This window comes from Haliotis cracherodii, unplaced genomic scaffold (assembly GCF_022045235.1).
Source record: "Haliotis cracherodii isolate W230 unplaced genomic scaffold, xgHalCrac1.p SCAF_6, whole genome shotgun sequence".
NCBI classification, from domain to species: Eukaryota; Metazoa; Mollusca; class Gastropoda; order Lepetellida; family Haliotidae; genus Haliotis; species Haliotis cracherodii.
The window spans coordinates 10576744-10604478 of NW_027266319.1; the positions used below are offsets into that span (position 1 = coordinate 10576744).

Genomic DNA, 27735 nt, shown 5'->3' on the forward strand with positions numbered 1-27735 from the left:
CAATTTACAATCCCTTGTATCCTAAACAAATACCCCTACTATTGCAAATAAATTACAGTCACAATTTTATGGTATTCCAGGTTAACCTAAGACCATTTAAATCATACGAATATAATATATTTACTTATAAGAAAATCAAGAAAAACTTTAGTTTTGGCAATAGATAAATACATTTGCGTATGTTATAAGGTATATCGCGATCAATATATTATGCCTAAAACTCATAACATAGACAAATTTCCTAATCTTGTATTTAGCTTACATGTTTTTTTTCTTCTCTTTTTAATAGTTTAAAATATGTTGTAAATACTCTAAAGGTTGGCATAACCTTTTGAAATATTAAACACAAAGGATAGGGGGAAAATAATTATTTACAGCTACTCATATGTTATACAGCGTAGGTAAACTAGTACTTAACTATTTCCGGTAAAGAACGACAACTCTGTTATAGTTTGGACCTCAAGCACAACTATTGAGAAAAGGTGCTTTTTGGTATATTTAACGTGCAGCGTATCTTAATGACTGTTCTCATGATAAACATACTGATCTGATTTATTCTTTCTGTGTCATGAGTTCTCAAACCATATAATGTCATAGCCTAGAGCCACGATGGGGACTGACAGTCAAGATATGACATGACCCTGATGTAGCAGTAGCATCGTAGCGTCTTGTCTTGACTGTCGAACACCATTTCTTGACTGTCAGTTTCAATCGCGCCTCTTGCCTAATGATATCATTGTCCTTAGGTGACTGTAAGTGTTTGAAGAGATGTCTGAACTTTCACGTTCATCGTCTACGTCTATTCTGTATCTGATGCAGTCAGTTACATGAATTGCGGAGTCAAGAACAAAAGTGGAAAATGGGTCTGGAGAATTGACCATCGGGTCTATTAGAAAAAAACAAAACAACTCTGTCGATTTGTCCTTTGGGGTTTCTAATAGACCCTATAGCCGTTCTTTCAAGTCCAATTCAGCATGTTAAGTGTCGAGTGTGTTAAATTAAATGAGTAAGCAGATTTTAAGTGAAAAAAATATAAATTACAAAATGTGCTCTCATTTCCTTCTAGTAACAGACACAAAACACAATGACAAATAAGTGTGTTTTTTTATTTTGGCAGTGTTTACTTTCCAAGGAAAACGAATTTGCCACCCTTAATGAGTGCATAGGCCTACACTATAATGCAATATTTATGCTAATAATAATATTGAAAATTTATTAATTTGTCAGTGTATCTCATAGAATGTTCATTATTAATATTCATCATTCATGTATTTAAATTGTAGTTTCTTATTTCTGTTGAAAATTAACAGCGATTCAAAATGCAGTATTGCAGTGTTACTTTACATGTTTCACAGACACATTGCAGTGACACAATCCAAATGTTAACCTGTATACTATTTATTTAAATTTAACCCTTGGAAAAGAAATGGAAAGTGATTGGCCTGGACGCTGGAACCATGTCAAGAAATTCTTGGAAAGAGATGGACCCTTTGCACACCCTGATTTTGAACCAAGTTCAGAGGTATTGACTTTTCCCACTATGATGATGTTTTTCAATTATTGGCAGTGAGACATGCTATTGTTATAGCCCCAACTTCCCTTGTCATGTTGTGTCATGTTATGTTTCTAGTGAGATTTCGAAACACCTAAAATTCCATTCCATGAGGAAAATTTCCATAATTCATGATAATTAATTAATTAATTTAGAATTAAGTTCTTAACACCCATGGATTTACCTTTTTGTCATTCTAAGTTTGAGTCCAGGGGTCTCTCAGTACTAAATTTGGGGTGTCCAAGGCTGGCAACATGTGGCATGTATCACTGGATTTCCCAACATTTTACTGATGTCATATCATTGCACATGTTCAGAAGTATTCAGCCTTTCATAGATCATGTAGATGGGAACTTGAATGTTGGATTGAAAAAAAATTCCACCACTGGTACTCTGGTCTTAGAGCGGACTTCTTGTCATGCTAACAACAGGATCCGGACATTATCCCACACGGACATTTCCCCACATGGTCAACATCCCACATGTCAGTTCCACAATTTTTGTTATTTATACCCAATTTGATATAAGGTGTGGGGAAATGTCCGTGTGGGGTAACATCTACACCTAATTAAAACATATTATATCATATAAAACATGCACAACAATAGAAATGTCAGTTATATGTAACCATGGTAACATGTAACCAACAATTTTGATTCATTTTAATGATTCAAACAGCCATCCTATTTTGTGTCCCACTGGACGTTGTAATGTAAATATATATTTTTGTTTGTTCTCAATTTGTATTTGTATGAGATGCAATGTACTCAATATACTGCAATCATTTTATTCAACGTTTATTTCAAAATAGTGAAATTTGTGTTCATGGCATTATATTGGAAGAGACTGACAGCTTGCACCATACAGTGAAGACAGTATTGTATGATTTTAGTTGTTTCTTTCAGACTCTGCAGTTCATGCAAGAAATATGTAAGATCCTTGTCATCGGAGCAGGAGGACTTGGGTGTGAGTTGCTGAAAAATCTGGTATGTCTTACTGTCATTATCCCCCATTTGGTTTACGGATAAGAATTTAGGTCCCCAGCAACCTACGCTTGTTGCAAGTGGGATTATGGATAAGAATTGAGGTCCCCAGCAACCTATGCTTGTTGCAAGAGGGATTATGGATAAGAATTTAGGTCCCCAGCAACCTATGCTTGTTGCAAGAGGGATTATGGATAAGAATTTAGGTCCCCAGCATCCTACGCTTGTTGCAAGAGGGATTATGGATAAGAATTTAGGTCCCCAGCAACCTACGCTTGTTGCAAGAGGGATTATGGATAAGAATATAGGTCCCCAGCAACCTACGCTTGTTGCAAGAGGGATTATTGATAAGAATTTAGGTCCCCAGCAACCTACGCTTGTTGCAAGAGGGATTATGGATAAGAATATAGGTCCCCAGCAACCTACGCTTGTTGCAAGAGGGATTATGGATAAGAATATAGGTCCCCATCAGCCTGTGCTTGTTGCAAGTGGGATTACGGATAAGAATATAGGTCCCCAGCAACTACGCTTGTTGCAAGAGGTGACCAAATGCATCGGGTGGTCAGGCTTGGTGACTTGGTTGATTGCATGTCATTGTATCCTTAGATTAGAGATTGTTTCTCTCAATATCAATCACTGGATTTTCTGGTCCGGAGTCAATTATTTACAGACCGCCGTCATATTCATATGTGGCTTGAATATTGCTGAGTCCGGTATTAAATAAGTAAAAAAAACCGACATATTATGTATCTATATATGTCTTAGTCTAGCTAAACATGCTAAATGTAATGATTGACTCATAGATAGAAGAAAATATGCCATTTGAGATTTCAAGGAAGATGTGTTTTCATGACAGGCGCTGCTTGGTTTTCGCAATATTGACGTGATTGATATGGACATCATTGACGTTTCCAATCTCAACAGGCAGTTCCTCTTCAGGTGGGTAGCATTCAGGGTAGCAATATCATATCTACAAGGGCCAAGGGCAGATGATTGCAGCTGAGAGTTTCTCCCTTAACTTAACCCAGTGGTCCTGGGTTTGAATCCCAAATTCATCCTGATGCTCATCCTTGTCGGCACCATACCTGGTGGTTCAATGATTTCCCACCAGATTTGTAAATGACTGTGTCACTTTGGGTCACCCTCCAACATTAAGCTGACATGCTGTGATATAACTGTTCAGTGAGATGTTTAACCCAGCCACTCACTCACTTAGATGGTAAAAAGATGCCGAATAGTCTGACAACAGGTTTAAGTCACAGTGATCTCCAACCCATGAAGGTTCGGATAAGAATAGGTCCTCAGCAACCCATACTTGCTGTAAAAGGTGACTTTCCTTGTCATAAGAGGAGACTAATGGATCAGGTGGTCAGGCTCGCTAACTTGGTTGATGCATGTCATGGTATCCCAATTGCGTGGATCAATGCTCATGATGTGAATCACTGGATTGTTACTAAGTAGTTTAAATATGCCGATGTAAAGGATTGTGTTGTATTTTGTTACTGCTTAGCCACTGTTCATGAGTGAAGTGTTTAGTATTTACGTGTTTCAGACCAAAGGATGTTGGGAAAGCTAAGGCTGAAGTTGCAGCTGATTTTGTCAACAATCGAGTCCCAGGATGCAAAGTCACAGCGTATCCTTCTTAAAGAGGATTCTGGGATAGAGTAGATCCCCAGATCATCATGTTTGTTTTTAGCTCCCTCTCTGGATTTGGGGCGTAGAATAGATCCTTGTTTGTTTATTTGAAGCCCCAATTTCTGGAATCTCCTGTAGAATAGATCCCCAGTACACTACACCATGTTTGTGTTGAGCCCCCTTCTTTAAGTACCATAGATCCCCAGTGTACTATAAAAATTTCAATCTGAAAATCTGAGTGTTACAATGTGTGATCAGACTGTTTGTGATATCATCTTATGGCTGGGACGGTAAACTCCGGTAACTCAGAAAATGTATTTAATTACAAAAAATCACTACAAGTCACTGTTTACTTTTCTTTCTGACTATGCTCGCATTTCTTCTGACTTTCATATTTTAGAAAAAAACAATGTTCTGCCAAGAAACTGAACAAGTGGGGACAGAGACCCCTTCAACACAAATACATGGGGTCATTTTCAATACTTATGGGGCCACTCTTAAAAACCTGATATGCAGGTAATTAATGCAGAATCACTGTCCACACGTAACGTTTGTGATACACTGAATGTGTAAGCCAGATTCTGATTGGACCATTTTTTGCTTTCGGCCAATGAAAGGCGCTGAAAGTAAATTAAGACACAAAAATCAATGAAAATCGGGATGTTTACATTCAATAAATGAAGCAGCTCTCCAAGTGATGTAAAATATATTTGAGACAGTCAGTAACTCCCATATTTTTATTAAATAAACCCATAGATAAGAATGCACCTGATGTCCCACTGAGCGTAAATATTATGCACCAATCAATAAATTATTTCAAGAATCCCATGAGGCCGCTGCCTTGACATAACAATGAATTAAGATAGAGCTTCAGTCAACTTCAGTGTATGCATGATCCGATTGTTTCGTATATGTATCTTGTTGCAAGGGCTCTGGTAAAACAATTTGCAAGCAGACATTTTGTACCCAGCTCTTGAGACCTACGACGGGTAGGGTTGGGTGAAAGGGGGTCAGGTACCCAAGTAGTAATTTTGGACTCATCCCAGCCCTAAACATAACTTGATGCTTTCAAGCTCTGGATAGACTTGATTATTTATAGGCTGCAGTGATATGGCTGCAATATTGCTGACTGTGGGGTGAAATATTTGCCCAACAGTTTCAATAACCTTGCACTTGAGTGTTGGGGTAGTACAGGCCCACTAATTTGGGCACCAGTACCCCAGAAAATGGCTTCCAGGATGTGAAGGGTGACAAGTCTCTCTGATGTGGAATTTCACTAGCTTGCCACTACTATGTCAACTGAATACTGTAAATCTTGAAATTAACGCGAGCGTGAATTAAATGCGAAAAATGCAAGTGGTCTTTGCTCGCATTATTAAACATCGCATTTATATCAACAATAAGACATACCAACTTAGACATACGCTGAAAACAAACAACTATGTATTCCACGTCACTGTTTATTGAGCAGCACTTGTAACAAGTATATAAACAATGTCTTCAAACACTAATTACATCTTGTGAATTGTCACTGCTGGGGTCAAGACAAGAGTTCTACTCACTTATGTCATCACTGTCCAGACAGCCGCCACCGACGCAACATGGTGTCTTTGTTCTTTGTCACTGCGTCAAAGGCCGACACGAGCCAGCGGGCATGTATTTTGTAACGGAGGTACTCTACTCAGAGCTAATAAGCGGTGCTATTTGGTGTGTGATTGGATTAATGTAAGGTTGGATTAAGGTGAGGATTCTCCTGTAAACCTGACAGAGGACATTTTCTCAAGATATAAATCCACTGATGCTTAAGAGGAGGGGGTGTCGCATTCACATTGAGTCTTGATTTGGCAAGGGGCAAGAGGTCGCATTCTTTTGGAGACGCTTTAATTTCACGATTTACAGTATTGATATTGAATGGGTTCTGTGATACACGTATTCATTCAGTTAAAGGGAATTTGAAACAGTGAAAGTCCCCAGCCAGTACCCCTGTCTTGTATTTAGCAGAGATCTACACTTGAATCAGGCATTAGACATGGTTCAGTGTTGCCATTCTCTGTGAGTCTTCTTAGTTACGGAATCAGAGTCGTCAAGGCCAGTCAGGAGCAACCAGAAGCAGATGATTGTTTGGGTATAGATGCCATGGTGCTGAGAAATGACAGGATGTGTAAAATATCCAACCTGAACTATTGACATTCAGAACTGGTTGTTTTAGTTTATTTTTGAGATACAGAAACCAGATATGCTGGTCTGAATGTTGTGCTCATTTGTACTGACACTGTGGGCTGATGTCCTGACATACGACTTGGAGATTGCACTTGAATTAAAAGATAATCAGTTCTCCTAATTTCTTAACACAATCCAACAGACATTACGCAAAGATTCAAGACTATGATGAGGCATTTTACAGAGGTGAGTAGGTTGCACTATGGTTGCCGTGGTTTGCAGTGAATTAACATTAACAAAGTTTGAACATGTAGAAGATGGATCAGAGGATTATTATTTTTGACTCACTGAAATTGCAAAGAAAACACTAAGCATGTTAATTAGTGCCATGTGCATATTTGAAAGTAAATATATCCCCAAAGCCATATTGCAGTCTTTTTATTGCAGTCTTGGAAAGTGAAGACTAATTCTGTTCATGTTGCAGGTTTCCACATCATTGTGTGCGGCCTGGACTCCATCATTGCACGGCGCTGGATTAACGGCATGCTGGTAATCCACGGAGAACAGTTCTGCACTTTTTAGCTCACCTGACTGAATTTCAAGTGTGCTTATGTTGTGACACCTTGTCAATTCGTTCGTCTTTAACTGTTTCATTTTTTGTCAACTCTGAAACTACAAGACCTATGGAGATGAAACTTTGTATGAATGATCCCTGAACACACAGTTTCACAGAGCAGAAATACTCAAATGTTAATTCTTAACCTCCTACTGCTGGTGGAGGTGTGCTCGGGTGGCCCAGTGGTTAAACACATGTTCAAATCTCTAATAAAGTACAGCATGTGAAGGTCACTGGTGGTGTTCAGGGATTATGTTGCCATTGTAAAACTCGAAGTTGTCACGTCCTGCCAATGTTTGGTTGCGGAGTTATTGTTTCCATTTTGAGAATCATCTGTATTTGAAAGGATAAGTGATCAAAAGAACCATTTTTAGCCCAGAAGATCTTCATAATTTAAGGAAATGAGGTCATCTTTTACAAATCGCTATGAGCGTTATCCGATGTGTTCATGTAAATGAGTATTAGACTTTACTCTTGCATGTTTGGGACTTAAAACAACATGCAACAAGCAGTTAAGGCTGAAATGTGTCACAAAGAATGATCTCACAGGTGTTCAGGAAGCTGTCTTCTAATTTTTAACCCCAGTTGAATTTTGATGAATAAGTATAAACATGATAAAGACATCATCTTGGGTTATGTATTTGCTGTGGTTGGGCTTAGAAAAATCATAATTTTAAGCATTCTCATGTATTAATCATGTCCGATGTATTTGCTGTGGTTGGGTTTAGAAAAATCATAATTTTAAGCATTCTCATGTATTAATCATGTCCGAAGTCCAACACTTGCAAGTGCATGAAAAGATAAAGGGTAGTTGTTAGCCATTATTATTCTGATGATTATTTCCACAACTATCTACTTCAACATTCCAAGTGGGTTAGGACGGTTATCCTTCCTCCTTTCTGCATGTCATTGTTAAAACCACTTACAGTTTGGCAGATAGGGGACAATGGAATCAGGTGAAAGCAGTTGGTTCTAATGCAATATTTGCTGATGTCTGCAGATAAGCTTGTTGAACTATGAGGATGGAGAGCTGGACCAGTCGTCAATCATCCCCATGGTGGACGGGGGGACAGAGGGCTTCAAGGGGAACGCCCGTGTTGTCCTGCCAGGGATGACAGCTTGTATAGAGTGTACGCTGGACTTGTATCCCCCTCAGGTGGGTGTACATGTGGGGTGGGGTGGTGTACCATGTGGGGTGCTGTACACATGGGGTGGGATGGGGTGGAGACGGGGTGGGATGGCGTGGAGGCATGGTGGAGACGGGGTGGGATGGGGTGGAGGCATGGTGGAGACGGGGTGGGATGGGGTGGAGGCATGGTGGAGACGGGGTGGGATGGGGTGGAGGCATGGTGGAGACGGGGTGGGATGGGGTGGAGGCATGGTGGAGATGGGGTGGAGGCATGGTGGAGACGGGGTGGGATGGGGTGGAGGCATGGTGGAGACGGGGTGGGATGGGGTGAAGGCATGGTGGAGACGGGGTGGGATGGGGTGGAGGCATGGTGGAGACAGGGTGGGATGGGGTGGAGGCATGGTGGAGACGGGGTGGGATGGGGTGAAGGCATGGTGGAGACGGGGTGGGATGGGGTGGAGGCATGGTGGAGACGGGGTGGGATGGGGTGAAGGCATGGTGGAGACGATGTGGGATGGGGTGGAGGCATGGTGGAGGCATGGTGGAGACGGGGTGGAGACGGGGTGGGATGGGGTGGAGGCATGGTGGAGACGGGGTGGGATGGGGTGGAGGCATGGTGGAGACGGGGTGGGATGGGGTGGAGGCATGGTGGAGACGGGGTGGGATGGGGTGGAGGCATGGTGGAGACGGGGTGGGATGGGGTGGAGGCATGGTGGAGACGGGGTGGGATGGGGTGGAGGCATGGTGGAGACGGGGTGGGATGGGGTGGAGGCATGGTGGAGACGGGGTGGGATGGGGTGGAGGCATGGTGGAGACGGGGTGGGATGGGGTGGAGGCATGGTGGAGACGGGGTGGGATGGGGTGGAGGCATGGTGGAGACGGGGTGGGATAGGGTGGAGACGGGGTGGGATGGGGTGAAGGCATGGTGGAGACGGGGTGGGATGGGGTGGAGGCATGGTGGAGACGGGGTGGGATGGGGTGGAGGCATGGTGGAGACGATGTGGGATGGGGTGGAGGCATGGTGGAGACGGGGTGGGATGGGGTGGAGGCATGGTGGAGACGGGGTGGGATGGGGTGGAGGCATGGTGGAGACGGGGTGGGATGGGGTGGAGGCATGGTGGAGACGGGGTGGGATGGGATGGAGGCATGGTGGAGACGGGGTGGGATGGGGTGAAGGCATGGTGGAGACGGGGTGGGATGGGGTGGAGGCATGGTGGAGACAGGGTGGGATGGGGTGGAGGCATGGTGGAGACGGGGTGGGATGGGGTGAAGGCATGGTGGAGACGGGGTGGGATGGGGTGAAGGCATGGTGGAGACGGGGTGGGATGGGGTGGAGGCATGGTGGAGACGGGGTGGGATGGGGTGGAGGCATGGTGGAGACGGGGTGGGATGGGGTGAAGGCATGGTGGAGACGGGGTGGGATGGGGTGGAGGCATGGTGGAGACGGGGTGGGATGGGGTGGAGGCATGGTGGAGACGATGTGGGATGGGGTGGAGGCATGGTGGAGACGGGGTGGGATGGGGTGGAGGCATAGTGGAGACGGGGTGGGATGGGGTGGAGGCATGGTGGAGACAGGGTGGAGACGGGGTGGGATGGGGTGAAGGCATGGTGTACCATATGGGGTGGGGTGGTGTACCATGTGGGGTGGGGTGGTGTACCATGTGGGGTGGTGTACACATGGGGTGGAATGGGGTGGAGATGGGGTGGAGGCATGGTGTACCATATGGGGTGGTGTGGTGTACCATGTGGGCACACTTTCCAATTAATAGCTTCTCAAATGCACTGCGACGATGTCAGATCTACTTTATGAATAATTGAGCATCCACTTTCATTCTCAGCACCCTGGAGAACATTAACGCTTGAACATTAACAGTCAAAATACCACCTCATCCTACCAAGTACCTATTCACCCATTCACCCATTCACCCATTCACCCATTCAAAGTCGCTTGCCCAAGGAGACACCACATAAGTGCTTCAGTGTGGGGCAGGACCAAAGCCTTAGAAACTCACAGGAATCAACCTGTCTAACATGGTCACCCATCCAACTTCTCTCTGCAACCAACATTGCTTAACTCCACCTGATTTGTGACATGTGTGCTGTACACAGGACTATGTGCTGTGTTTTATGTACCAGGGATGGTGGGGTAGGCCAGTGGTTAAAGCATTCACTCGTCACACCGGAGACCCGGGTTCGATTCCCCACATGGGTACAATGTGTGAAACCCATTTTCCCGGTGTACCCTGTCGTGATATTGCTGGAATATTGCTTAAAGCAGCGTAAAACCATACTCACTCACTCACTGTTATGTACCTGCGGGGTGGGGGGTTGTGGACCATGTGCAGGTGATATCAGTGGAGTTTCTTATTCAGGCAACAAGTAAATCATCATAATCATGAAGTCTTGTGTTCTTCCAGGTAAAGGGGCGGTCGGGTAGCCTAGTGGTTAAAGCGTTGGCTCGTCACGCCGAAGACCCGGGTTCGATTCCCGACATGGGTACAATGTGTGAAGCCCATTTCTGGTGTCCCCCGCCGTGATATTGCTGGAATATTGCTAAAAGCGGCGTAAAACCATACTCACTCACTCACTCTTCCAGGTAAACTTCCCCCTCTGCACAATTGCGCACACGCCGCGGCTGCCGGAGCACTGTATAGAGTACGTCAGGATCCTGCTGTGGCCCAAGGAGCAGCCGTTCGGGGGTGAGCAGAACCCCTGGTGCTGTGTATTAGTGATGGAGTTGTGCTGATCTGTCATTGGATAGTGAATGTTGTTGTTGGTATATTTTAAAGTTATGTCACAGAGACCTACAATTAGAAGCTTAACATACTGTTTTTTCAATGTAGAGATACCTGTAGGTTTAAAGTGGAATTTGGAACCGAAAGTGATGTTTTACTCAAATGATACCTCCCTGTGTGAAGATCTGAGGACACAACCCTCGGAGGTCCCATCAGGTGGACCCATCAGGTGGACCCATCAGGTGGACCCTGAGCCAACTTTGCCCAATCAAATAAAGGATCTTTGAGACAGTCAGACGTCAGCTTTCTAAAAGAATTCAGCATTTATTTACCACCTTGATTTGAAAATTACAATCCTAGCAATAGAGAACTGCCACAGAACACAAATATACCCTTGATCGTACACCCTTTTGGATATATGCAGATACAGATTACAGTGAATACTTTGCTCACTTGCACCGAGTATTTTGAAGTCTTGACACGGATTGGTTGATTAGAAAGTTCACCTAACATGACAGATCTTCATGCAGAGCGGTAATCGTATCAGAGTAAATGGTCTGATTTGGATCTGATTGCATATGTAGAGGTGTGTAGGGTCTTGACCATTGGATATTCTGAGGAGTTGAACAATTGTTCGGGGACCTGTGACACATTTTCTAAGCTCACGTGAGATGCTTTACCTCATATTCGTGAATTTTGCTGATGTCATATTTAGCCTCTTATAGATGGGGATTTCCATGTTGGATTGAAGAAAATTGACCATTGGCACCCTGAATTTTGAGTGTGTTTTTTATCAGAATAGAAATGTCAATTATATGTACCAGTTAGTCAACAGCGGTGGCATTATACTTACAATGTTCATAAATAAAATAATTTAATCAACAACCATTCCGTATTGCAGCCACCTGGACATGCAATGTAATTTTTGGTTTGTCTGGTAAAACCTAACTGATGGAACAATGTCTCTCTGTTGTTTCAGAGGGTGTGGTTATAGATGGAGATGACCCCAAACACATCAACTGGATCCTTGAGAAGTCCCAGGAGAGAGCTGATGAATACAGGATACTAGGTGTAACGTACAGACTCACACAGGGTGAGTGATATGTCACATGTAATGTACAGACTCACCCAGGGTGAGTGATATGTCACATGTAACGTACAGACTCCCACAGGGTGAGTGATATGTCACTTGTAACGTACAGACTCCCACAGGGTGAGTGATATGTCACATGTAACGTACAGGCTCACCCAGGGTGAGTGATATGTCACATGTAACGTACAGACTCACCCAGGGTGAGTGATATGTCACATGTAACGTACAGACTCACACAGGGTGAGTGATATGTCACTTGTAACGTACAGACTCACACAGGGTGAGTGATATGTAACGTGTAACGTACAGACTCACACAGGGTGAGTGATATGTCACATGTAACGAACAGACTCACAGAGGGTGAGTGATATGTCACATGTAACGTACAGACTCCCACAGGGTGAGTGATATGTCACTTGTAACGTACAGACTCACACAGGGTGGGTGATATGTAATGTGTAACGTACAGACTCACCCAGGGTGAGTGATATGTCACATGTAACGTACAGACTCACACAGGGTGAGTGATATGTCACATGTAACATACAGACTCACACAGGGTGAGTGATATGTCACATGTAATGTACAGACTCACAAAGGGTGAGTGATATGTCACATGTAACATACAGACTCACACAGGGTGAGTGATATGTCACGTGTGACATACAGACTCACACAGGGTGACTGATATGTCACATGTAACATACAGACTCACACAGGGTGAGTGATATGTCACATGTAACGTACAGACTCCTACGGGGTGAGTGATGTGTCACATGTAACGTACAGACCCTCACAGGGTGAGTGATATGTCACGTATAACATACAGATTCCTGCAGGGTGTCATATATCATGTGTTACGTACAGATTTACACAGGATGGGTCATATATCATGTGTAACAAACAGACCCACACAGGGTGAGTGATATGTCACGTGTAACATACAGACTCACACAGGGTGAGTGATATGTCACGTGTAATGTACAGACTCACCCAGGGTGAGTGATATGTCACATGTAACGTACAGACTCACACAGGGTGAGTGATATGTCACTTGTAACGTACAGACTCCCATAGGGTGAGTGATATGTCACGTGTAACATACAGATTCCTGCAGGGTGTCATATATCATGTGTTACGTACAGATTTACACAGGATGGGTCATATATCATGTGTAACATACAGATTCACACAGGGTGGTTGATATGATGGGCGTTCAATAAGTTTTGCAACTTCAATATAAGACCAAGTCCCAGAATATCTATTGCACTTTTATTTTTCAATATAATCTTCATTCACCTCAATACACTTATTCCATTTGTCCTTCAAGCTTTAAATACCACTTTCATAGAAATCCGCAGATTGGCCCTCTGACCACGCCTCTGTGGCAGCCTTTATGTCCTCGTCATCCTGGAAGCGTCTTCCACGTAGGGCAGATTTCATTTGATGGAACAGGAAATAGTCACTGGGGGCTAAGTCTTAGCTGTAGGGTGGGTGATTTAACTGTACCACCAAGACTTAGCCCCCCAGTGACTATTTCCTGTCAGGACACTGCCCTACGTGGAAGACACTTCCAGGATGACGAGGACATAAAGGCTGCCACAGAGGCGTGGTTAGAGGGCCAATCTGCAAATTTCTATAAAAGTGGTATTAAAAGCTTGAAGGACAAATGGAATAAATGTTTTGAGGTGAATGGAGATTATATTGAAAAATAAAAGTGCAATAGATATTCTTATAGTGAAGTTGCAAAACTTATTGAACGCCCCTCATATATCATGTAATGTACAGACTCACACCGGGTATGAAGATATGATACATGGGATAATGGTGGATGTATGTGTGGGGACCACATGCTGTAGGAGTCTAATTGTATATGCTTCCTTCCTCCGGTGCAGGTGTTGTCAAGAGAATCATCCCCGCAGTGGCGTCTACTAATGCAGTGATAGCAGGTAGGACCAGATGCTATGAAACTTGGAATGATATCAAGGACAATAAAATGATTTGATTTGTAATCTGAACATGGTAAAAAGGAAAAAAACCAATCTTTGTCAATATAAACCAGTGAGTGAGATTTTGTACATCTGCTGTTCCCACATTGCTTCGCATGAGGCTGTTCCCCATTGCTTCACACAATACTCGTCCTCATTGCTTCACACAATACTCGTCCTCATTGCTTCACACAATACTCGTCCCCATTGCTTCACACAATACTAGTCCCCATTGCTTCACATAAAGCTGTTCCCCATTACTTTGAACAATACTGCTCCCCATTGCTTCACACAATACTGTTCCTCATTTCTTCCCACAATATTGTTCCCAATTGCTTCACACAATACTGCTCCCCACTGCTTCACACTAGGCTGTTCCCCATTGCTTCACACAATACTGTTCCCCATTGCTTCACACGAGGCTGTTCCCCATTGCTTCACACAATGCTGACCCCATTGCTTCACACAATACTGCTCCCCCTTGCTTTACACAATACTGCTCCCCATTGCTTCACACAATACTGTTCCCCATTGCTTCACACAATACTGTTCCCCATTGCTTCACACAATACTGCTCCCCATTACTTTACACAATACTGTTCCCCATTGCTTCACACAATATTGCTCCCCATTGCTTCACACAATACTGCTCCCCATTGCTTTACACAATACTGTTCCCCATTGCTTCACACAATACTGCTCCCCATTGCTTCACACAATACTGTTCCCCATTGCTTCACACAATACTGCTCCCCATTGCTTCACACAATACTGTTCCCCATTGCTTCACACAATACTGCTCCCCATTGCTTCACACAATACTGCTCCCCATTGCTTCACACAATACTGTTCCCCATTGCTTCACACAATACTGCTCCCCATTGCTTCACACAATACTGCTCCCCATTGCTTCACACAATACTGTTCACCCTTGCAGCTGTTGCATGAAGGAATATATCCTTGTCTTCATAACACTTCATATCTTTTGCTCTGTGGCTTGTGGGATGCTGGGGTAGCCGAGTGGTTGAAGCGTTCACTCGTCATACCAAATGCCTAGGTATGATTCCCCACATGAGCACAATGTCTGTCCTGACATGATTGCTGGAATATTGCTAACAGTGCATAGAGCCAAACCCACTGGAGCAAACAGTCTCCACCGGTGTAGCCTGGTGTAGCTCTGTGGGAGTCCTGGCAATGCTTTGGGAGTCCAGGTATGACACGGGAATCCTCGGTTGACCACCATCACCTACTTGACCCTTACAGGCTGGCAAAGTGTGACACACTTAACTCTAAAACCGTCGTATATAGAACATTGTGCATTCTCAGAAGCCCTGCGCTTATTATTAGAGGTGAATTTCCTTGTTGATACAAAACTCAGTGATTGAATGAAGATACTTACAAATGGAGTCTGAACAGAATAAATAAGTAATATGCCTTATGAAACTAGAAATGTCAGTAAATGCAACATTTGAAATAGTTTTAATGAACTGAAGTGAAAGGCTATGACTTTCATCATAATGGATTCACAGTTACAGATTATACTACTCAAATAATGAAAGTGTTTTACTGATTCCAGCGGCCTGTGCTACGGAAGTGTTCAAGGTGGCAACAAGGTACAGGATCTTTCTAGCTTATGTTTTTACATCTGGGAAGGTTGGTGTTTGATCCCCAGGCCGTGTCATACCAAAGGATGTTTTAAGATGCAATCTCATTGTAATCAGATCTTAGTGCTCTCTACAAAATTGTTATTTGTTGCAATAGCAAGAAGAAAGATTAGATTTTTATGAGATTGTTAAAAGATGGTATTTGTTGTTATCCTGCCTGGCACTTTGCATTAAGGGGATAAAACAAGGACCACTTGGCTTGGATTTAGTATCATGTGCCTTGAGTTGAGTATCCATGTTAAACTGTGGCATGGTATCTCAGTGGGCTAGTACAAGCAGCGGGGTGGTTGGGTAGCCTAGTGGTTAAAGCGTTCACTCGTCACGCCGAAGACCCAGGTTCGAATCCCTACATGTGTACAATGTGTGAAGCCCATTTCTGGTGTCCCCCGCTGTGATATTGCTGGAATATTGCTAAAAGCGGCGTAAAACCATACACACTCACTCACTAGTACAAGCAGCCAGACATACACTCGTGTTACGAGTGCAGTTATCTTGAACATAAACTCCGTTTCACATCACCTAGCCTGTGAGGTTACTTTCTTCATATTGGTCTTTGCTGTGTATTTTCTTATTACAAAGCGATCTTAGCACTAAGATTATTGTAAGCCTATGTTAAAGCATGGCAGTTAAGATCATGTTTGCGCTAAGATCGCTTTGTGCAAGTGGGCCCTGGTTATATTTGTATAAAATTAGGCTATAATAAATTAGTATCATAAATGTTTAAGCTTATCCTATCTCACTATGCATTTCTTATTCTTCTTTTGATCTTAAGTGGAAATGTCCCAGAACAAAGGTTTCCAGCTTCTAAAAAATCAGTCTACCTGAACACACCTAGCATCACCATGGTACCCCCAACAATCTGGACCATGCAAGCTTTCCTTCTGGTCGACTTACATGCACTGAACATGTAACTCATTCTCTTTCTAGAGCTTAATAGGCTTGGGGAAATGTGATGCAGGGTTGGACGGGTTTGCATATAGCATGTGAGACAGGATAAGTATGTAAATATAAAAATTATTGTCAAATTTACAATTTTCTCGTACATTAAGCATTAATCCATGGTTGGAAGGGGGGCGCAAATCCCAAGCATATTAAAACAGCAACTGTAGAATATACACAAAGGTGATTAACTGTAGTAATATGATAGAATACGTTGGTCTTTAACTTCTTTTTAAGTGGTATATAACAATATGTAGTCCCCGTGAAATATTTATTTTTCAAGTGATGTATTATGTTGTTTGTTTAAAAAATATATAGAATCTATATGAAAATAATATGCAATCTGCCTTTGTGTTTTTAAGAATCAAATGAAAATCTAATGATTAATTTGTTGTGGCCTTAAGATACTTTACATATCTCCATCACATGGTAAGTGTTTGTTCCAGCTGCTCGCATCCTCTCAACAACTACATGAACTTCAACGACACAGAAGGGGTGTACACATTCACATTCGAGGCACAGAAGAGGGTAATATTCTTATTCTCTCGGGTCATTAAAGTTTTCCTTGACTGAACTAGTGGTTGAGTTCATGAGCATCTATGGGGCTGTTGGGTAGCCTAGTGGTTAAAGCGTTCGCTCGTCACGCCGAAGACCTGGGTTCGATTCCCGACATGGGTACAATGTGTGAAGCCCATTTGTGGTGTCCCCGGCCGTGATATTGCTGGAATATTGCTAAAAGCGGCGTAAAACCATACTCACTCACTCACTCACTCACTCACTCATGAGCATCTATACTGTTGCGACATGATGGCACACAACCATCTAGTAACCATGCAATCTTCATAGTTAACCCCAGACCCTGTACCTGCTTTTCTCTGGAATCCACGGGGAGTAATTAGTTACTTTTGACTTGAGAATGACAGCTGTAGGTTGGATATAACATGTGTTACATGGGTTAGACAAGATGAGATTGTGTGTGGAAATCTGTGTCTGTATTTGACATGTATGACATGTGCATATCACTGCTGTAGGAGGTGTGTGGAAATGTGTGTCTGTATTTGACATGTATGACATGTGCATATCACTGCTGTAGGAGGTGTGTGGAAATGTGTGTCTGTATTTGACATTATGACATGTGCATATCACTGCTGTAGGAGGTGTGTGGAAATGTGTGTCTGTATTTGACATGTATGACATGTGCATATCACTGCTGTAGGAGGTGTGTGGAAATCTGTGTCTGTATTTGACATGTATGACATGTGCATATCACTGCTATAGGAGGTGTGTGGAAATGTGTGACACTTGATATTTCCTCCAATTTAGGAACATCAAAACAGACTATTTACTTTAAAAATAAGCAGTGGCAGATTTCTATGAGTTTCTTTCCCACAATTTTGGTTTAGGATATTGCTGACATCCTTTTCTAACCCCCATCCTTCTGTATCAGGAGGACTGTATGGGCTGCAGCCAGATCCCTCAAGCCCTCTCCTTCTCCGAGAACGACAAGCTGCAGGACGTCATCACACACCTCATCGAGAGTAATACATAGTGAGTACTTTGCAGGAAGAACATGGACAGTATCAGCTCAGATTTCATGAGGGAATTACATAAAGACTACAGTTTATATGTACCAACATCACTGTACACAGACTAGCAGACCAGTTTAACACCTCGGAGACATCAGTCTATTACTTTCGGAACTTTGTCAGATTCTAAGATAAAATCAAAAATTTATTCATGAACATTTGTTCTTTTGCAATGAAGAAACTTTCAGATCTGTGTCTTAAATGTTTTGATTGGTTATGAATTATTCCATAAAATCAGATTTGAAAGACTGAAAAAGTCTTTAACATTTATCCATGTTAAACTGCAGCATGGTATCTTAGTGGGCTGGCACTATAATTTTTCTGTTTGTTTGTTTGTTGTTATATGCCGCACTCAGCAATATTCAAGCTATACGACGGCAGTCTGTAAATAATCAAGTCTGGACCAGACAGTCCAGTGATTGACATCGTGAGCATCGATCCACATAATTGGGATACGATGACATGCATCAACCAAGTCAGAGTGCCTGATCACCCGATCCCGTTAGTCACCTCTTACGACAAGCATAGTCACCTTTTATGATAAGCATGGGTGGCTGAAGACCTATTCTACCCCGGATCTTCACGGGTCGTTAGCACTACAAAACCGGTATAAGTCGAGGACTAGTACAAGCAGCCACACACAAATGCATGCACATTGCTATAGAAAGTCACGATACAGGTCTGTGTACCATGTATGATATTGAAGGCCATCAGATGTCAGGTGTATCATTACACCTTCCGACATCATGTTCCATAGGGGGGCACGGGTGGCCCAATTGTCTAAGGCGCCGCGATTCGCTGTGCAGAGTTGCGTCCCTTGGGCACGCCGGAAACCTATGATTGTGGGTTTGAATCCCGGTTCGCCCCAATTATGTTTCTAGGTTTGTCAGCACCATACCCGTGCTCGTGGGTTTCACCGAAGTGGTAAACGTCTTAGACTTGCATCACTTTGGGTTTTCCTACCACATTAAGCTGACACGCCATGATATAACTGGAATACTGTTAAAAGCGGCGTTAAACCCAACTCACTCACTCACTCACTCACTCACTCTTGGTCCATTGTTTATCAGTATGTATCCAATACTACATGTCAGAGCATCATCATAATCAGGGCACTGGCCACGGTTGTAAAAAGAATTTGCTTGATTGCAACTTGAGGCCTCCTATGTAGGCAACAGCAAGTCTGATGGGATGTAGATATGTGGCATCCTGTATCATGGTAGGTCTTCAGCAACCCATGCTTGCTGTAAAAGACGAGTATGCTTGTCGTAAAAGGCGACAAATGGGATCGGGTGGTCAGGCTCGCTGACTTGGTTGATGCATGTCATCGATGCCAAGTGGGTGGATTGATGCTTATGATATTAATCACTGGATGTCTGGTCCAGACTCGATTATTTACAGGCAGCCGTCATATAGCTGGAATATTGCTGAGTGCGGCGTTAAACAACAAACCAACCAACGAACATGTATCGTAGCGTAACTTGGTGTATTGTCCAGTCTACTTTTTACTCACACTTATATACTGGCCTGCTGTTTCGGTACACACAGATTCAAGGATTGTTTGTGTTTCAGTCAGATGAAGTCCCCTGGTGTTACTACCTGTGTAGATGGTAAAAACAAGACTCTGTACATGCAGACTGTGAAATCTATAGAAGAAAAAACAAAAGAAAATTTAAAGAAAAGTCTTAAAGGTGAGTATCTACATTGAAACCATGCATATAAATATCACATTATAATACATGTTGTTTTTAAGAATAACTTTCTCCAGAATGCGTGTTGAAGAGGTTATTGATTCTGAAGCAACTCCATCTTTTCTGGATTTGGCTACTGCTGCCACATTTTATTTTTATCCCCCGCCATTATGTGGGGCGGGGATATAGGAACAGTCTTCGTCTGTCCGTCTGTCCATCCTTCCATCCATCCGCTTCTCTGTGGGTACAAATCGTCTCAAAACTATTTTAGTCAGAAATTTAACACACTGGTATTACTGGTCATGACATCCAAAGATTTCTAATATTGGTGTTGTAAATTCATTTTTTACAGAGTTATGGCCCTTGATCCATGCTTTTTGAGAGAGTGCATACTGTGTGAAATGGGGAAGTTTTCTCACAAACTACTGAAGTTACATGAATGAAATTAGAATGATATAGTATATATCATCCTTAGGATGGGGCAATGTGATGATGAGGCTTTGAGGGACTTCACTGAACTTTAACGTCACTGGAATGGTCATTTGTAAAGTAGTTCTGCTTCTTAGTGTGTACTGAATTAATCCTTGTGTTCGTATGCCATGTCTAAGAGCTAGCAGCCATGGTTTCAACTGGAGGATAATCAAGTAATTGATTGGCTGAAATGTGGAGGACATTTCAAAATTTCATACTACAGTGACAGAAATGAAGTCAGTATTTTGACATGTAATATATGTTCTCTTATTTCCTAGTGAATAATTGACTTGCCTTTTCATGTGTTTGTGATGAGTGCCACTGGTGGGGAAGGATACACTTATTTTTGTGTGAACACCCTGTGTCATCACTGTTTGGTGGTGATTCATTAACACATGTTGATGACATAGTCAAATTGTACAATGGACTCTGTTTTAAGGAAGAGAATATATGGATGTCAACTTCTTTTCGGAGTATATGCTTACTCCTTCATCAGGTGAATGAAGTTGACATCCATATATTCTCTTCCTTATGTGAATCACTTCTAAATGCCCTTCAAAGACCTGACTCTGTTTTAGCTGTGTATTTTATGATTAAGGAAATGGTATTGTTCCTTATATTAAGTGATTTGAGGTGTGGATTCTGAATATATATGTTGTCTCATAAATCTCATTTGTGTGTCACTTCAGCTTTAGGTCTACGTAACGGTCAGGAGATCTACGTAGCTGATGTGACCACACCCACCTCCATCACCTTCAGGCTTCAGTTGGGGACCAGTATGGACGACAGCTAAACAGTGATGTGTGCAAGGAATACACAAAAACTATGAACTACTCACATGCACAGACATAAAGATTGGATATTTTAATGCATCGACAAGTGCTATTTCCGTTTCAACACTTAAGTTTTTTATGAGAGAAGATCAGGAAGTAGTGTTGTGGACACAACATCCAATCCTGCCTAGGTACCGCAACATTCACTGGCCTTTCTACTGCAAGGTTCGCACAGGGTTGAAAGGGCCTTAAATTTGACTGTCTGCCCTTTAAAAGACCTTAAGGTTGAATATGCCTTGAAAAAGTTTTGGATTTTAAAAAATGTCTTGAATTGACAAGCAAGGTTAAAATATTTTACAATTACAGTTGTATGATGATATGAAGCCAAAAAGATAGGTTTGTCGATAACTGGAGAAGTCATTTGAAAACACTGGTGTGGACTAAAATCTCAGTAGTCAGGGGCAGGCACCAACTAGTCCGCAGGTCATTACTGTGCATCTTCCCGAGGCAAGGGCATTAGCTGACTATAAAAGTCCCGTTTTCAGGTAGACTGGATTTTCCAGGTTCTATCATAGTGCCACCAGTGACAATTATGAGTTATGTCCCTTCTATGTCCCTCCCATTGACCAATCAGATTCTACCTCTTCTATCACTTGCAATTACTTTAAACAAAATGGCGGCGCCCAGTCAAGATCATCTGATCTATAGTCAAGACCTGTATTGTAATAAGATGGGCCTTACCTTGCGAAGTGCATCAGATTACTTGAGCACCCTGATTAAAAACATGAAAAGATTTGCAAAATATCTGTTGACACCCAGTTGGCAGTACACATGCTTTGCAAATCTTTCAGTTGACAGAAATCTGCACATTGAAATCCAGATGTCTAGTTCGTTACGTAATTTTGATTGAACTATGCATAGACTCCACCAAAATGTAACTTCAGAATTCCAGCCTAGTTCGGCAAGGATGGAAACTGGACTTTTATGGCATCGGGAAGATGATTAAACGACTAAGAATATCCTGATATATTATCTCACTTTTGCCTTGAAAAGTGTGATCATTGCCTTTGAAAGGCCATAATAATGCCTTGAACTTTGTTCATTGAAACCATGAGCCACCATGTTCTAGACTATGGAGGAGGGTACCCAGGGTTGAGTCTGATCAACTTCATTTTCTACTGAGTAGAAATGGGGGCACTGGTGGCCCAGTCGTCTAAGGCGCCGCGATTCGCTGTGCAGAGTTGCGTCCCTTGGGCATGCCAGAAAACTATGATTGTGGGTTTGAATCCCGGTTCGCCCCAATTATTTTTCTAGGTTTGTCAGCACCATACCCGTGCTCGTGGGTTTCACCGAAGTGGTAAACGTCTTAAACCTGCATCACTTCAGGCTTTCCTACCACATTAAGCTGACACGCCGTGATATAACTTGAATACTGTTAAAAGCGGTGTTAAACCCAACTCACTCACTCACTCACTCACTGAGTAGAAATAGATATCTATGACCAAGTCGCATGACTGTCAGCTTCTGCTCTCCTGACATGATGGTGTGTCCTCGTACCCTAACAGCATGGATCGTTGTTCACAATATCAGTCACTGGATTGGCTGGCCAGGACTTGATTATTTATATGCTGCCATCATATTGTTAGAATATTGCTGTGAGTTAAACTAACTGTTCTCTCTATGTGATTTACTTGACAATTTGGTGAAATACGTTGTCCTTATATGTCGGTGTAATCATGTTATCAAGACCTGAATGTAAGAGAAACTGTATCCAGCATCTTATTGATCCACCAGTGTAGCAATGTTTCTATGTCATTGATTAGTAAGGCACTGTATATTTGATTACTATGTAATATTAATCTGCAATAAGACGTGACCTCATTGTTCTGTGAGTCCACTGAACCTTCTCCAAGCTCTGTACAGCAGAGGGCATGGGTGGCCCAGTTGTCTAAGGCGCTGCAATTTGCTGTGCAGAGTTGCATCCCTTGGGTATGCCAGAAACCTTTGCTTGTGGGTTTGAATCCCGATTTGCCCCGATTATGTCAGCACCGTATCTGTGCACGAGGGTTTCACCAAAGTGGTAAACGTCTAAGACCTGCATCACTTCGGGGTTTCCTACCACATCAAGTTGACACACCGTGATATAACTGGAATAATGTTAAATGTGACATTCAAGCCAACTCACTCACTCACTGTACAGTAGTACCTCTGTCCATCCTAAGCAGCTCATGACTGCATTTGCTACTGCAAGGAGCTCTTCTTATGGAGACTGGTTCTTTATGGTTTTGTGCTGCATCATCTTTATGTGTAAAGAAAAGATTTTTTTCACACCCATTTCACTTTATTTGGATGATTTCCTGGGCCCTGTAGGGATCTTAGCGCTAAGATGATCCTAACTCCAATACTTGAACAGGTCTCTTCTCGAGATTGCCATCTTGTGTTATGCCTGGCTACAACTTCACAATGTTAACACAGGACAGGGTAATGTATGTTATATTTTGGAATTTATTATAATTTATCAAACAACTGGAAATAAACTTTTGAAACTGATTTCCTGATTCGGCATCTATGATTTTTTGTCCTTCCTTATTTGCTGAAAGCGGTGAGTGTATGTACACATGACTGTATGATACATAATGTGAAGGGATTTCCTGACTCATCTTCTATTTTTTAGTCCAGCCAGGGTTAGAGCTAAACTCTCAAGCTTTACTAGCCCAGGGAAAGATAAAATGACATAATAATGCTAAAACAATGGGGACATTTAGATTTTTGTTCTAGCCAGTAGGAATTTGTACTAGACCCGGACTAGCAGGCTAGTGTTAATTTCTAACCCTGCCAGGGGATTCACAGTAACAATTTTTTGGGGTCTGAGGCATGACTACAGGGGTCCCTGACCATCTGTGTCACCATTCACTTGATTTCCATCATGCCATCATTGCACCATCTCATCAGTCGACATCTGACACAAGGACAATCGCCATATCTCCTGGGCTCCCATTTCGGTAAACCTACCCTCACCCCTGGATCCAATCCTGTTGTTCTCACGATCTCAAATTACCTGCCCTTGAATACCTTAACCAATCGGATTGCTGGTCTGCCGGACCAATTGGAATGCGAGTTACAAACCAGCCTCGATGTTAGTTGGTAGTCCCTTACTCATTTCCTTTTCCTTACCTCGAAGTTTAACTGTTTGGTAAAATGTTATGAAAACCAAGGGTGGGCAATTTGAGATCGCAAAAACCACAGGAATGGATCCAGGGTTAGTGTGTGTTTACCGCACTTAGAGCCCTGGAGATATGGAGGATGTATGAGGATACGTATATTATGCACTATCAAGAGAAGTGTCAGTTGTTTCTAATGTCTTGTTAACAGTTTCTGTGATCTATTCATGGCAGACGGCACATCCCTTAAGAAACTGCCATATCTGGTCAGTTAAATTTACAATTACTGTCGAACACACTACGCCTAGGTTTCTGCTTCATAATCAGATGGGCCTTTTCTCAGATACCTCAAGGAGACAAGCAAGTCAAAATCTGTCCTTTCATTTATCAATCAGATTGAGTGATTTTTAGTTTAATCAGTTCTTAGTGTGTCTTTCATTTCAGGATCTGGTAACATTATCGATAGTATTAAACCGGCATGTTTACTGTACATTTCCGTGAAATATATGTGTATAAATTGTATTTCGAAAGTAAATATTTGTATAAAATGATTGGATTGTCATGTCATTCACTTAATGAAATGTTTGAAGGCTACTGTATGAGCACCCAAAGGATGCCATTCAACGAAAGCGAACGTTATCTAGTCTTGTCACTGACGCAAGTATGAAAGCCTGCATTTATTAGCATTACTTGAGCAAGTAAGCGAGTGTTGTTTTACGCCGGAGTCCTTGGTTTTCCGTCTTGATAAAAAAAAAAATATCGGCCAGGCAACAACAGTGGTTGATAGGACAAGCAAGGATGAGGTCAGGATAACAATGTCAGCATCGTAACACTTTGTAACTTCATAATTCTCGTTTTAGTCGGCAGTTGACCTGTGAGTGAGTGAGTGAGTATGGTTTTACGCCGCTTTTAGAAATATTCCAGCAATATCACGGCAGGGGACACCAGAAATAGGCTTCACACATTGTACCCATGTCGGGAATCGAACCCGGGTCTTCGGCGTGACGAGCGAACGCTTTAACCACTAGGCTACCCGACCGCCCCTTTGACCTGTGAAGATCCGGGTTAGAATAGGTCTTCAGCAACTCTTGCTTGTCCTAAGACGCGACTATTTTGGTCGTAAAGGGCGTCTAATGGAATAGGGTGGTCAGGCTCGCTGACTTGATTGATGCATGTCATCGTATCCCAACTGCATGGCTTGATGGTCATGATGTCAATCACTGGATTGTCTGGTCCAGACTCGATTATTTACGGACTGCCGTCATATGGATGGATTGTTTGCTGAGTGCGGCGTTAAACAACAAACAAACATACTCATGTAAACTCTATCACACATGCAAACAAAAACATCGCATTTACACTCGCTCACATAAACACACATACACTGGATGAGAAATCTACGAGAAGATTCTCCTCCAAAGGCAGACATTCTCCTCAGCGCATTTCTCAGAGGATGAACCTTTCGGTCCTCATCGAAGCTGTCGTCATCCTCGTCTCGTAGACCCAGTAGTCACTGTCATGACACTTAGTGCAGGGAGACCCGTGAAGATCCGGGGTAGAATAGGTCTTCAGCAACCCATGCTTTCCGTAAAAGGCGTCTATGTTTGTCGTAAGAGGATCCCAGGGATCGCTCACCATCCCAGTCACCATCACCTACGTCGACCAATACCCTGCACATGGTTGGTTTGTTGCTTAACACCGCACTCAGCAATATTCCAGCTATATGAAGGCCTTCTCTAAATAATCGAGTCAGGACCAGACAATCCAGTGATTGATATCATGAGCATCGATCCACAATTGCAGTTTGGATCGATACCATACTTCAACCAAGTCAGCGAGCCTGACCACCCGATCTCGTTAGTCGCCTCTTTCGACACGCATGGTCGGCTTTTACGGCAAGCAGGGGATGCTGAAGGCTTATTCTACCCCGGATCTTCACGGGTCTGATTTTGATTGGTCTATGCATAGATTCGTTAGTCCAGTCAAATTATAACTCCATAATTCTATCCTTGTTCGGCAAGGGTGGAAACTGAACTTTGACTTTCAGATAACTCCCTTGATAGGGAAGATGTTTCTATTCACACTTCAAAAAGAATTTGAAACTTTTGTAAAAAATATAATTGTTAATTCAAATTGGATTTGCACATCATGTTTTTATACCATGATATGCAAGATTTGTTTGAACATTATACGTTTTTCCAGTGATGTGTGCACAAGCTTTAACCGGTCATTTTGTATAGCCTAAATGTCTTTCTGATGTAAGGGAAACAACTCCACAGGGTCATGCAACGGGGAGTAACTCCCACAAGGAAGTTTTATTTTGTCACTAAACGCGGCTAGCTAGTGCCATTTGCTTTTGCTTGTTCACCATGCTTTTTGGGGCACGGGTGGCCCAATCGTCTAAGGCACCGCGATTCGCTGTGCAGAGTTGCGTCTCCTTGGCACTACAGTAACCTATGATTGTGGGTTCGAATCCCGGTTCGCCCCGATTATGTTTCTAGGTTTGTCAGCACCATACCCGTGCTCGTGGGTTTCACCGACGTGGTAAACGTCTGAGACCTGCATCACTTCAGGCTTTCCTCCCACATTAAGCTGACACGCCGTGATATAACTGGAATACTGTTAAAAGCGGCGTTAAACCCAACTCACCCACTCACTCACCATGCTTTTTCCCAACCCACCAACCACAGGGCGAACATACACTTTCTCAGTCTTGTAATTAATAGTTAATGACCATTTTCTAATTTCCCCAAACTCCAGCCACACGGTTGTGCAACGGTTGTTATTATTCTTAGTTTTCAAGTTTAACATAATCATAGGAGGGTTCGCAGATTTCATTTCCACGGGGTACCAATCAAGAAAAATATATTTTCAGTTGGTATATTTTGTTTGTAATCGGCATTATTTATCCATCTTGAATACCTCACGTGATAGTTTACGTTTCACAAGCATGGTAACATTACTAACAGACCTTGTCTATTTTAGAAGAATACGCCGTTCTAAATTATGCCAAAGATGATGAGTTTCTAGGGGTCAACGTATCTTTCATTCTATTCATACTACTTTTCAATGACATTTCTTGAAAAGGTCTGTGAATATATGTATAATGGTAATTCGATTTTTAGATATCACAAAATATCTTAGTGTTAGGAAGAATTCAAATTTTGAGATATCAATAAATCTGATGTATTGTTAGATATCATAAATCGAATTATTGATATAAAAATCATAAAATAGGGAATAAATAGTTGCACGGTATCTCATGGAGATATACATGTTTGTTTTTAGGGTTGAAGCATGTAACAACTAAATCATTATCCGTTGTTTGTTTGTTGTTTTACGCCGCACTCAGCAAGATTCCACCGTTATGACGGCGGTCTGCAAATAATCGAGTCTGGACCAGACACTCCAGTAATAAATATCATGAGCATCGATCGGGATACGGTTTCATGCATCAACCAAGTCAGCGAGCCTGACCACCCGATCCCTTTAGTCGCCTCTTAAGAAAAGCAAAGTCTCCTCTTACGACAAGCATGGGTTGCTGAAGATCTATTCTAAC

At 42.5% G+C, this 27735-nt stretch overlaps 1 protein-coding gene across 1 annotated transcript; it reads left to right on the forward strand.

Annotated features, from left to right (window-relative positions):
- The first annotated feature begins 440 nt into the window (after positions 1-440).
- On the forward strand, positions 441-21553 carry LOC139445191 (NEDD8-activating enzyme E1 catalytic subunit-like). The gene is made up of 16 exons (XM_071226319.1): positions 441-482; positions 1425-1522; positions 2458-2538; positions 3392-3474; positions 4088-4168; positions 6533-6576; positions 6815-6879; positions 7947-8102; positions 10672-10774; positions 11790-11903; positions 13799-13852; positions 15468-15504; positions 16941-17022; positions 17942-18042; positions 19653-19771; positions 20932-21553. Exons 2-16 carry the CDS (start codon positions 1427-1429, stop codon positions 21033-21035), a joined length of 1320 nt encoding a protein of 439 aa, XP_071082420.1. The 5' UTR covers positions 441-482; positions 1425-1426; the 3' UTR covers positions 21036-21553.
- The last annotated feature ends 6182 nt before the right edge of the window (positions 21554-27735 follow it).

What these genes read in the sequence shown, in the direction of transcription:
- LOC139445191 (XM_071226319.1), top strand. Translation starts at nt 1,427, where the DNA reads ATGGAAAGTGATTGGCCTGGACGCTGGAACCATGTCAAGAAATTCTTG. An exon ending in GTGAGTTGCTGAAAAATCTG is followed by an intron (nt 2,539 to 3,391) that starts GTATGTCTTACT and finishes TTTTCATGACAG; the next exon opens with GCGCTGCTTGGTTTTCGCAA. An exon ending in TGATGAGGCATTTTACAGAG is followed by an intron (nt 6,577 to 6,814) that starts GTGAGTAGGTTG and finishes TTCATGTTGCAG; the next exon opens with GTTTCCACATCATTGTGTGC.